We start from the raw sequence: 12,434 nt of genomic DNA on the forward strand, positions 1-12,434 counted from the left end.
CCAAATGTACAGTGCATTCGGAAAGTATTCAGACCAGTTCCCATTTTCCACATTTTGTTAGGTTACAGCCTTATCCTAAAATTGATTACATACATTTTTTCCTCAACAATCTATACATAATTCCCCATAATGACAAGGCGAAAAACAGGTTTTTAGAATTGTATGCAAATGTATTCAAAATAAAAACAGAAATAGCTTACTTTCATAGGTATTCAGACCCTTTGCAATGAGACTATAAATTGAGCTCAGCGGCATCGTGTTTCTACTATTTGATTGGAGTCCACCTGTGGTAAATTCTATTGATTGGACATGATTTGGAAAGGCACACGCCTGTCTATATTTTTTACATTTATTTTATTTTACTTTTATTTAACTAGGCAAGTCAGTTAAGATCAATGATGGCCTAGGAACAGTGGGTTAACTGACTTGTTCAGGGGCAGAACGACAGATTTGTACCGTGTCAGCTCGGGGATTCGATCTTGCAACCTTTTGGTTACTAGTCCAACGCACTTACCTCTATATACGGTCCAACAGTTGACAGTGCATGTCAGAGCCAAAACCAAGCCATGAGGTCAAAGGAATTGTCCATAGAGCTCCGAGACAGGATTGTTATCGAGGCACTGATCTGGGGAAGGGTACCAAAAAATGTCTGCAGCATTTAAGTTCCACAAGAAGACAGTGGCCTCCCGCATTCTTAAATGGCAGAAGTTTGGAACCACAAAGACTCTTCATAGAGCTGGCCACCCAGCCAAACTGAGCAATCGGGGGAGAAGGGCCTCGGTCAGGGAGGTGACCAAGAACCTGATGTTCACTCTGACAGAGCTCAAGAGTTCCTCTGTGGAGATGGGAGATTCTTCCAGAAGGACAATCATTTCTGCAGCACCGAACCAATCAGGCCTTAATTCTAGAGTGGTCAGATGGAAGCCACTCCTCGGTAAAAGGCAGATGACAACCCACTTGGAGTTTGCCAAAAGGGACCTAAAGGACTCTCAGACCATGATCAACAAGATTATCTGGTCTAATGAAACCAATATTGAACTCTTTTGCCTGAATGCTAAACATCATGTCTGCAGGAAACCTGGCACCATCCCTAAGGTGAAGCATGGTGGTGGCAGCATCATGCTGTGGGGATGTTTTTCAACGCCAGGGACTGAGAGACTAGTCAGGATCGAGGGAAAGATGAACGGAGCAAAGAACAGAGAGATCCTTGATGAAAACCTGCTCCGGAGTGCTCAGGACATCAGACTGGAGTGAAGGTTCACCTTCCAACAGGACAACAATTCTAAGCATACAGCAAAGACAACGCAGGAGCAGCTTCAGAACAAGTCTCTGAATGTCCTTGAGTGGCCCAGCCAGAGCCGGGACTTGAACCCAACCAAATATCTCTGGAGAGATCTGAAAATAGCTGTGCAGCAATGCTCCCCATCCAACCTGACAGAGCTTGAGTAGATCTGCAGAGAAGAATTGGAGAAACTCCCTAAATACAGGTGTGTCAAGCTTGTAGCTTATACCCAAGAAAACTCAATGTTGTAATCGCTGCCAAAGGTGTCTCAACAAAGTACTTAGTAAAGGGTCTGAATACTTATCTAAACGTGATATTTCATTTATTTATTTTTTTCACATATGTAAACATTAGAAAAATATGTTTTTTCTTTGTCATTATGCGGTATTTATGTGGGGGAAAAACGATTTAATCCATTTTGGAATAAGCCTGTAATGTGAAAAAAATAAAGGGTTCTGAAAACTTTCCGAATGCACTGTATTTATGCTGCAGGAGAACAAAGGTGCAAAAAGTCCATGATTTGGAGTGCACACCTCAATAATTAAAAGCTCCCCCTGTCTCCTGGGGTATGTCGGAGGAAAGACCTTAAACCACCTCCACCGGGGGCAAACTATCTGCCCTCAAGGACACCTACAGCACCCGATGTAACAGGATGGCCAAAAAGATCATCAATGACATCAACCACCCGAGCCACGGCCTATTCACCCCGGTATCATCCAGAAGGCGAGGTCAGTACAGATGCATCAAAGCTGGGACCGACAGACTGAAAAACAGCTTCTATCTCAAGGCCAACAGACTGTTGAATAGCCATCACTAGCTGGCTTCCACCCGGTTACCAAACCCTGCACCTTAGAGGCTGCTGCCCTTAATACATCGACTTGGAATAACTAGCCACTTTATTAATGGAACACTAGTCACTTTAATAATGTTTGAATAATGTTTACATGCTGCTTTACTCATCTCATATGTATATACTGTATTCTATTCTACTGTATTTTAGTCAATGTCACTCCGATATTGCTCAATCTAATATTTATAGATTTCTTGATTCCATTAAGACTTGTGTGTATTGTTGTGAATTGTTAGACACTACTGCACTGTTGGAGCTAGGAACACAAGCATTTCGCTACACCCGCAATGACATGTGTGAAAGATGTGTGTGTGACCAATCAAATGTGATATGATTTGAGGAAAACTCCTTCACCAAATCTGTGATAAAACGTGGATAATATTGTGACCGGAACAATACAAATAAAATAAAGCATGACACTAATAGACCTTAAAGGGCCAAAAACAAAAAGCATCTGGCTCTGGTTTGTTGTGAACAGATAAAAGATAAATCACATCCAAAGCTCTCTGCGTCATCCCTCTGTTCAATTCCTGGATCCATAATCCCCTCACAATGCCTGTCCAACTTTAATCTCACAAACAGTCTCAACGAATCTGTTTTATTCTAAATCTCTAACTCGCTGGAAACCTTAGGAAACCTATTGGCCTCTGATTTGGTCTTGGTATTGTGGTCGCGTAACATTTTCTTATCGAGAAACATGATTTAAGTGATATTTAACTACCCTTTGAGACACATGAATGGAAACAGTTAACACATTATACCACTTACTTAGTTTGCAGGGAAGTGCAAAGTATTGTCATCATTGTGTTGCCCTGTTGTTAGAGAGTTCTGAAGGATTACCAGGTAACATGACAATAACGAGCTTACTTATAGGCCTGAAGATCCCAAAGCATCAATAAGCATAATGCTGGTACAGAAACACTTGGAAAGGCTAGTCAAAATGTAGATATTTGTGGATCATTGCCAGCCGATGCTACTGTATTTGACCCGCCATTTCAAAACCTTACCAAGGACAATAGCATCCAGATGACTTGATGACCCCTTGACACATATACAAAGTATTTTAGCAGATGAGTCATCATATCTTCTTAATCCAAGCCACAGGTCTCATGAATTCCAAATCTGTAAACGAATGGGCTACTGAGTTCTTTGCTGCAAAGTTTAAGCACACTTTCTTGAACATAGTCTGAAACTACAAACTAATATCTGTTTTACTGGAGTAAAGGGCTCTATCACTACAATATGCCTATGTCCAGCTTCCAGGAGCCTTATTGGACTGAAGAATTACCATTATCAGAATGCTAAGGAGATGACCAGCCGAGCCATTACGTATATTACGAGTGGCTAGGGTAAGTCGTAGAGTGAGGTTAGTTCTTAATTTTTTTAAACCTTTATTTAACAAGGCAAGTCAGTTTCAGAACAAATTCTTATTTTCAATGACGGCCTAGGAACAGTGGGTTAACTGCCTTGTTCAGGGGCAGAACGACAGATTTGTATCTTGCCAGCTCGGGGATTCGATCTTGTAACCTTTTGGTTACTAGTCTACACTGCTGCCCCAGGTTAAGCTGTCCTAGTTGTTTTATTAAACAACATCAGGATACCTTAAAAACCATTTCTTAAATTTTTTAAAATGTAGTTACCCTTTAAGGTATTAAAAAAGTAACACGGCCACTCATGGATTACGTGTCGTGATTTTACACTCTCTGCCACCCTCAACAAACCAGCCTGCACTTCACACCCTTTAAAATAACTTCTTATGGCTGGGGGCATTATTGAGTAGCTTGGATCAATACGTTGCCCAGAGTAAACTGCCTGCTACTCAGTCCCAGTTACTAAAATATATGCATGTTCTTAGTATATTTGGATAGAAAACACACTGACGTTTCTAAAACTGTTTGAATGATGTCTGTGAGTATAACAGATCTCATATGGCAGGGAAAAAACTGAGAAAATATCCAACCGGGAAGTGGGAAATCGGAGGTTGGTGGTTTTTCAACTCATTCCTTATTGAAGATACAGTGGGATATTGGTCATGTTGCACTTCCTAAGGTTTCCACTAGATGTCAACAGTCTTTAGAAACTTGTTTGAGGCTTCTACTGTAAAGGAGGGGCTCATAAGGGCTCTTTGAGTCAGTGGTCTGGCAGAGTGCCACAAGCTCGTGACGTTCGTGACGCTCGTTCATGTGAGAGTTAGCTGGCGTTCCATTTCTTTTCTACAGAAAAAAGGAATTCTCCGGTTGGAACATTATTGAAGATTTATGTTAAAAATATCCTAAAGATTGATTCTATACATCGTTTGACATGTTTCTACGGACTGTAATGGAACTTTTTGACATGTCTGCTCCAAGTGAACGCGTTTCGTAAGTTTGGATTTGTTTACAAAATGCGCTAACAAAAGTAGCTATTTGGACATAAATGGACATTATCGAACAAAACATTCATTGTGAACCTGGGATTCCTGGGAGTGCATTCTGATGAAGATCATCAAAGGTAAGTGAATATTTATAATGTTATTTCTGACTTCTGTTGACTGCACAATATGGCGGATATCTTTTTGGCTTGTTTGGTCTCTGAGCGCCGTACTCCGATTTATTGCATGGTTTGCTTTTTCCGTAAAGATTTTTTTAAATCTGACACAGCGGTTGCATTAATAAGGAGAAGTGTATCTAAAGTTCCATGCATAACACTTGTATTTTCATCAACATTTATTATGAGAATTTCTGTAAATTGATGTGGCTGTCTGCAAAATCACCGGATGTTTTTCGAACTACTGAACATAACGCGCCAATGTATACTGAGATTGTTTGATATAAATATGAACTTTATTGAACAAAACATACATGTATTGTGTAACATGAAGTCCTATGAGTGTCATCTGATGGAGATCTTCAAAAGGTTAGTGATTCATTCTATCTCTATTTCTGAATTTTGTGACTCCTCTCTTTGGCTGGAAAAATGGCTGTGTTTTTCTGTGACTTGGCTCTGACCTAACATAAGCGTTTGTGGTGATTTCGCCGTAAAGCCTATTTGAACTCGGACACTAAGGTGGGATTAACAAGAAGTGTATCTTTAAAATGGTGTGAAATACTTGTATGTTTGAGGAATTTTTATTACATTTTAATTTTAATTCTGTTGTTTTGAAATTGGCACCCTGCACTTTCACTGGCTGTTGTCATATCGATCCCGTTAGCGGAATCTCAGCCCTAAGAAGTTTAAGCATTCTTGTGGCCTTAGAACATCCAATGTAGTTGTTTTTCAATAATAAAAAAGTGTGATTTTGAGAGCGGATATCTGAAAAATCTGGGAACATTTCGAAACCTGGAAAAACACAACCAAGAAAATGGAATTTGGCAGAAAAATTGAATTACGCAAAAATGTATTATGCAAAGATTAATTCCTGTTTCGCCCCAGTGTCTATGTTGCATTTCTGTATGACAATGCCATTTACAGAGATAGTGAAGGTCAGTGAGGTAGATTGCAAGTCTGTGTTATTGAAAGTGACCTAAACATAAGCTATAAACTTTCAACAGGGAATGGTGTACATATGTAATGGGCTTTCAGATAGATTGCTAGCATCTGCATTAATTTAAGCCTCACATGGTTTACTAATATGCAATTGCTTGTTAAACGGAAACCAAATCTATTGTTTCTTTCATTGTGAGGGCAGATTTTTCATATTTCCTTTGAGGCAATCCGTTTCAATTGACTTCAAAATGTCTAATTCAATGCTAACCAAGGACAATTCAAGAATTTAAATTATATTTTAGTATTCACAGACACTGCATATATAAAATATACAGTATAATGCTCTGTCTGTTGTTCTTAAGAAATACCACAGACCATATTGTACAAATATCAGTCATTTATTTTTATACTGATTTGAGGTTTTGGATATCCTAATGCAATTATGGTCAAGTGAGTACAATTTTCCTTTAAGTCTGCTCTAAAAGACATTTCCGGGGTTGTCAGACTAGTGCACTAGCCACATCGCTATGACAGGTCACATACAGTATTACCCAGGTATGGTTGGTAATTTTCTGGGACATCTAAGGGAATTACACATAATGCTCGTTGCTTGATGAAGCTTCATAATCATGTCATGACAAATCAACCACATAGCTTTTCAGAATTAAAGTTACACAAAGCTAACATCTCCTGCCCTCCAATCTCGATTCAAGCACCCCATGAACCGAAGACAATGCGCTAGGTTAAATCAACAGCCATCGCCAATATCACACAATCTCATGACTCAGAACTAATTTCGAATCCACAGGACTGATGGGTAAATTGAAGGGTTCTTGAGTTGTATAATGATTTCTTCGCAGAATGACAAAGATACCACTGACATTTGATAAAATGTATTTACCCTTCCGCTCTTTCTCTCGCACACACACAAACACACAACAGACACCTACACTACATTACCAAAAGTTAGGGCTCCATGCAGTCCAGTCAATTTCTTCCACAACGATCTTGAAAAATAATTTCTGGATGGACCTTTCTTAGTGCACAGGGGCATTGCCATGCTGAAGGAAAGGGCCTTACCCAAACTGTTGCCACAAAGTTGGAAGCACAGAATCATCTAGAATGTCATTGTATGCTGTAGTGTTAAGATTTCCCTTCACTGGAACTAAGGGGCCTAGTGGTGTTTGATGCCATTCCACTCACTAATTTACAGTGGGCTTAATGCTGTGTGATGCTTCAACTCACTGTCCTCTCAACTCACTGTCCCTGCTTGTATGGCTCCCGGGGCCAGCCCCCCCCCCCCCCCCCCCCAAAAAAAAAAACACCATTCTGCACTTTCACGGATCTGTCACGGAACTTTCATTACTCACACCTGTCCCCTATTCCCACTGATTGTATTTGTATATATGTACCCTTTGGTTTCCATTGGGCGGTCAATTATTGTTACAATGTCTGTTGGTGCGTGTGAGTACCTGTGCTGTGAGTTTTGGCTTTCGTGCTATTGAGGATTGCGCAGATGATTACGGGTCTCGTACCGTGTGTTATTTATTTAAGGTACTTCTCGCTCTTTTGTTTTGGGTTTCTACCCTGTGTTTTATTATGTGTTTGTTTGGTCTTTGTCCCCGTGCCTTTACACAGCACGCCGCAATTTGGGTATAATAAAAAAAACTATTGCGCATTCCTGCACCTGTCTCCCGTATCATTGATGCCAACGTGACATGCACTAACTGTATTTTTATTCAGATATTTGGAACAACGCGAATAAATATTCATAACATTTAAAACTATATACATATAAAAATATATACAAAAATAAGACTCATAAATATCAAAAAGTAGTATCAAAGACAAATAGAAACAAATTTGTTGATTTGGCACTCGAGCATCAATACATTACCCATCCCCCAACATTGTCAATCAAGAGTCAAAAGTAAACCAATTCACCTTGGTGGTGTGCACACTGGTTTTATATTATTCTCAATGATTTCACACAAACCAGAAAAAAATGCAACAATATGTGAAACTTTATATTCACAGTATAAGAATGAGTTGTGGTTTATTTGGTCGTAGTGTGACTGATTTTACTAATTGCATTGGTACTGTACAAAGTTAGTGGTGTGCTATTTGATAGATTCCCCCTCTCCCCCTACCTCGGGCTTCCAGTGGGGAGACCTGTGGTCAACCTACACCGCCCCCTCCCCATCTCGTACTTCTGAGTGGGAGACCTTCCCAGGCAGTAGCCTGCCTAGTTCACAAACTAGAATCAGGGCACCCACTCCGACAAGGTTAATTGACCCACAGTCCCACACGGTGACGTGCAAATGAGCGATAGAAAACCGATCGCGCAAATATCACCATTATGAATTTGTGCGGTGACCCGTGCCGCCGCCGCCGGCATGATGCCGCCCTGGGCGGCTGCACATGTCGCCTATACCTGCTCTTCAGTAACAGTTGAACATATCAAAGGAGGGTAATTGGCAGGTCAATCAAGTAAAAATTACTCAGTGTAAAACATTATGCAATATGAAATATTCTATGGTCACCATAATTGCACAGGATAACAGTTGATTTCTATATCATAATCTCTCAAGGTTGATTAGTCATTTGCATTCTACAAACTGCAGTCAATTAACATTAGCCTAATCAGAGACGGAAGAGGAAGAGAGACACCCCATTGGCTGTTATTTTTTTATGTATTTGTTTATGGTTCAATGAAAGTCAATGAACTAAGTAGACCAGACCAAATCAATCACATGTATTTATAAAGGCCTTCTTACATCAGCCGATGTCACAAAGTGCTATACAGAAACCCAGCCTAAACCCCACACAGCAAGCAATGTAGATGTGGAAGAAAGGGAAAAACTCCCTAGAAAGGCAGGAACCTAGGAAGAAACTTAGAGAGGCACCAGGCTCTGAGGGCTGCCCAGTCCTCTTGTGGTTGTGCCGGGTGGAGATTATAACAGTACATGGCCAAGATGTTCAAACGTTCATAGATGACCAGCAGGGTCAAATAATAATAATAATCACAGTTGTTGTAGAGGCTGCAACAGGTCAGCACCTCAGGAGTAAATGTCAGTCGAAAAGTAGCACGTCCGGCATAGCCACAGGCAGAACAGTTGAAATTGGAGCAGCAGCACGACCCAGCCACTATTGCATTGGTGTCTATGGGAGACACACCCAGTTTGGTAGACCAGAACTGGCCTTTTTTATGGTAAATGGCTTGAGTGAACTATCTTCATGTATCCACAATCTTTGGCCTAATCCCCTCTCAGCAGAGTTTAACATGCAACAGTCCTATTGGTAGCCTGTTCAATGGAATCCCAGGCGGAATTGCCACGAGATGTTTTATGATGTCATGGGTAATATGGGTTCCGCATTGCAACTAATGTAATAATGGGAAGAAGAAGCAAAGGTTTGTCATTCTCTGACATTGATGAGCAAGATTACATCTCCTTCCATCCTTCTTTGTTTAATTAATATCTTCCACATTTTAATCTGCTCGAGACATTTGTCATTTTCTGGCTTCTGTCGCATTAATTATATGTAGGAACGCAACGCATAAAATGATGCTACAGAGTTTAGTCTTAAACAAAAGGATTAGGCCTTGGGAACGACATATGTGCACTATGAACATATCGTTAGTGTACTTCTATTTAATTAAACACGAGTTTAATAGTTTCCGCTTAAATGATATAGAGCAAATATATTCGCCAATCTTTAAACTTTCGAGAGAATCCACATGTTAAATAATTTTACTCCACTGGATTCAATTCGAATGTGGCTCTGGCATATCCTGCTGTATCCATCAACTGCGCTCGTATAGGCTACGGAGTCGTCTTGTAGTTGCACTTGATATAAGGCGACTAAAAAGAACATCTGAAGTCCTGTTATTAGTTAGACATTTAGAAAAAGAACAGCTGAAGTCCTGTTATTAGTTAGAAATGTAGGTCCCAGCCACCCCAGTAGACTAACATGGAGAGTAATGTCATATAGACAGAATTTGAGCGCATTAGCCTATAGTTGACACAGTATTTCAATTGGGAAGGCTAGTGTGCTTACTCGTTAAAATCGGTATTATCATCTCCATAAAATGCCACACACTACTGGCAAATCCCAAAATAACTCAGTTAACACTCACTGTATATGTCTACTGTGTTTTCCATTTGGATAACATGACAAGCAGCGCGTATTTAAAGTATTTTGTCACCTTCCGTATTAAAATATGACATGTTGATAGGAAGTAAAATGTTTATTATCGCCTCAGATAATCTGCTTTAGCTGATGTCATTTGATTTACAGCAAACCATCCAGTCTTAAACCTTTGCCTACTTCCTCTCGACTATCCTCCTCCATAACCAGTAATTGATCTCCTCTACTCACCTTTCACAAAATGTGGGACAGAAGCGCTCAAGCAGAGGACGATGGATACGAGTAACGGTCTCATCCTCTTTCAAACAGCAGGTTTCACTTCCAATGTGGGGAAATCAAGACGATGAATAACTTTTCACGAGCAGTATGGCTAGTCTCTGAGTGGTATCAGCCTAGTGGTTTTATACCTCCTCGATTGGTGGTGGTAAGTCCTCTTATTTTCCGGAGAGTCGCAGACGCACTACCTGGAATGCGGAGTGTTGAAACAAGTGAGTGTCAGGGCTTCGCTGCCTGCCTTCACGTCTTACCGCAGTGGTGCGCGATGCGCTGTGATAGACGAGAGATTGTGCGTGCGTGCTGGTCCTGGGGAGACGGTTTCACTGAGAGTGCGCGTGAGTGTCAGGCAGTGTGTGTCCGAATGTGTGTGTACAAACCCTGGCGGTTAAGGAGCGCGCAGTCGGCTACACGGTCTTTCACAGTTATCCAACTGGGGCGCTGTCTCACTGATAAAGACAAACCCCTGCTCCTCCCCACACGTGCTGATACTGCCAATACAAAACACCGTCAAATTCAAAAGAGTGCAGACCTACATTTTATCAGCCACTCTTCTACCCGTTCTCTATTCTTCCACCGGACCTCTGGGAAAGTGGGCTATGCGCACTCATGAAAACCAGGTCCCTGAGTTTAGCTGCTCCCAGCTCCAATTTGTAAACTCAAACAAATGCAAACCCAATTTGGGTTATTTGAAGACCCCGAACTGGATAGACATTGGACAGATCACATGCTGGGTTATTTTGACCCAGCCAGTTGGGTTGCACGAATAACCCAATATTGGATTACCCAAACATGGGTTAATTTAACCATTAGTTGTTGTCCTCTGCTCCCAGGCTAAGGCACTGCATCTCAGTGCTAGAGGCGTCATTACAGACCCTAGTTTGATTCCAGGCTGCATCACAACCGGCCGTGAGGGTGGGTGGCACAAAATTGACCCAGCGTCTTCTGGGTTAGGGTTTGGTCGTGGTAGGCGTCATTGTAAATAAGAATTTGTTTGTTCTGACTTGACATTATTATTTACAAAACCACTAAATGTGTTTTTTTACATATCCCAACATTAGGACAAGCATACAGCTCTACAAAGGCAAAACGTAACGTAAGTAAGTCGTTTTTTGAAACTAAAATATAGACAGATTCTGATACCATGATATATTCTGATGATCTGGCGAGTTCTTGTCAGGAAACTAGATTAACCAGATAATATATAGTGCATATATAGTGCATTTGGAAAGTGTTCAGACCCCTTCACTTATTCCACATTTTGTTATTTTACAGCCTTATACTAAAACGCATTAAATAATTTTTTCAGTCTACACACAATCAGTCTACACACAATACCCCATAATGACAATGCAAAACCAGGTTATTATTTTTTTTTGCAAATGTATAAAAAAATTATAATGAAAAATCACATTTCTTCCATTAACGAATGATGGTGGCCACAGTGTTTTGGGGGACCTTCAATGGTGCAGAAATGTTTTGGAATCCTTCCCCAGATCTGTGCCTTGACACAATCCTGTCTCTGAGCTCTACGACAATTCCTTCGACCTCATGGCTTAGTTTTTGCTCTGACATGTGTAACAGTTTAGCTTCCGTCCCTCTCCTCACCCTGAACTAGGGACCCTCTGCACACATCAACAACTAACACCCACGAATCATCGTTACCCATCTCGTCACAAAAGTCACGGCCCTGGCAGAGAAAAGGGAACGACAACTTCAAGGTATCAGAGCGAGTGGCGTCACCGGTTGAAACGCTATTAGCGTGCACCCCGCAAACTAGCTAGCCATTTCACATCAGTTACACATGCACTGTCAACTGTGTAACCTTGTATTGACAGGTGTATGCCTTTCCAAATCGTGTCCAATCAATTGAATTTACCACATGTGGACTCCAATCAAGTTGTAGCAACATCTCAATGATGATCAATGGAAACAGGATGCACCAGAGCTCAATTTCGAGTCTCAAAGCAAAGGGTCTGACTGCTTATGTAAACAAGGTATTTCTGTTTGTTATTTTTAATAAATGTGAAAAAAGGGCTAAAAAACTTTTTTCACGTTGTCATTATGGGGTATTTTGTGTAGATTGATGAGGAAAAAAATTATTTAATCAATTTTAGAATAAGGCTGCAAGGTAACAAAATTGAACATTCCCCGATATACAAACTGTTAGTGAGGTACACTGCATTGTTATTGATTGAATGAATACATCCCTTTATGCTCCTGGACACATCATCAGTGATGTAACCTGGCGTCATAGGGTGTTTTGGGTCTTTCAACATCAGACACCCTCACCCAGGCGATCCAGTCAAGGTTGATCAGACCCCAACTTGTGTCCTGGTGGCGTTACGCTGCTCCCCATGGATCTCCTCTCTTGATTCAGACCCATCTTGAGTTTTTTTCAGCTGCCTCAATGGT

General features: G+C 40.9%; 1 protein-coding gene across 4 annotated transcripts in view; it reads right to left on the reverse strand.

Annotated features, from left to right (window-relative positions):
* edil3a (EGF-like repeats and discoidin I-like domains 3a) overlaps positions 1 to 10,605 on the reverse strand; it is a 260,282-nt gene extending 249,677 nt beyond the window's left edge. For 2 of the 4 annotated variants that reach the window (XM_036935506.2, XM_036935505.2), the window contains exon 1: positions 9,978 to 10,605. In XM_036935506.2, the coding sequence (XP_036791401.1) occupies positions 9,978 to 10,041 (64 nt within the window). In that variant the 5' untranslated portion in view covers positions 10,042 to 10,605. The remainder of the gene's footprint in view (positions 1 to 9,977) is intronic. The other 2 variants (XM_036935507.2, XM_036935509.2) reach the window with 2 other exon arrangements.
* Positions 10,606 to 12,434: the final 1,829 nt, after the last annotated feature.

The sequence above is a fragment of the Oncorhynchus mykiss genome, chromosome 11, assembly GCF_057628025.1.
Source record: "Oncorhynchus mykiss isolate SJ-2025 chromosome 11, ASM5762802v1, whole genome shotgun sequence".
Taxonomy (NCBI): Eukaryota; Metazoa; Chordata; class Actinopteri; order Salmoniformes; family Salmonidae; genus Oncorhynchus; species Oncorhynchus mykiss.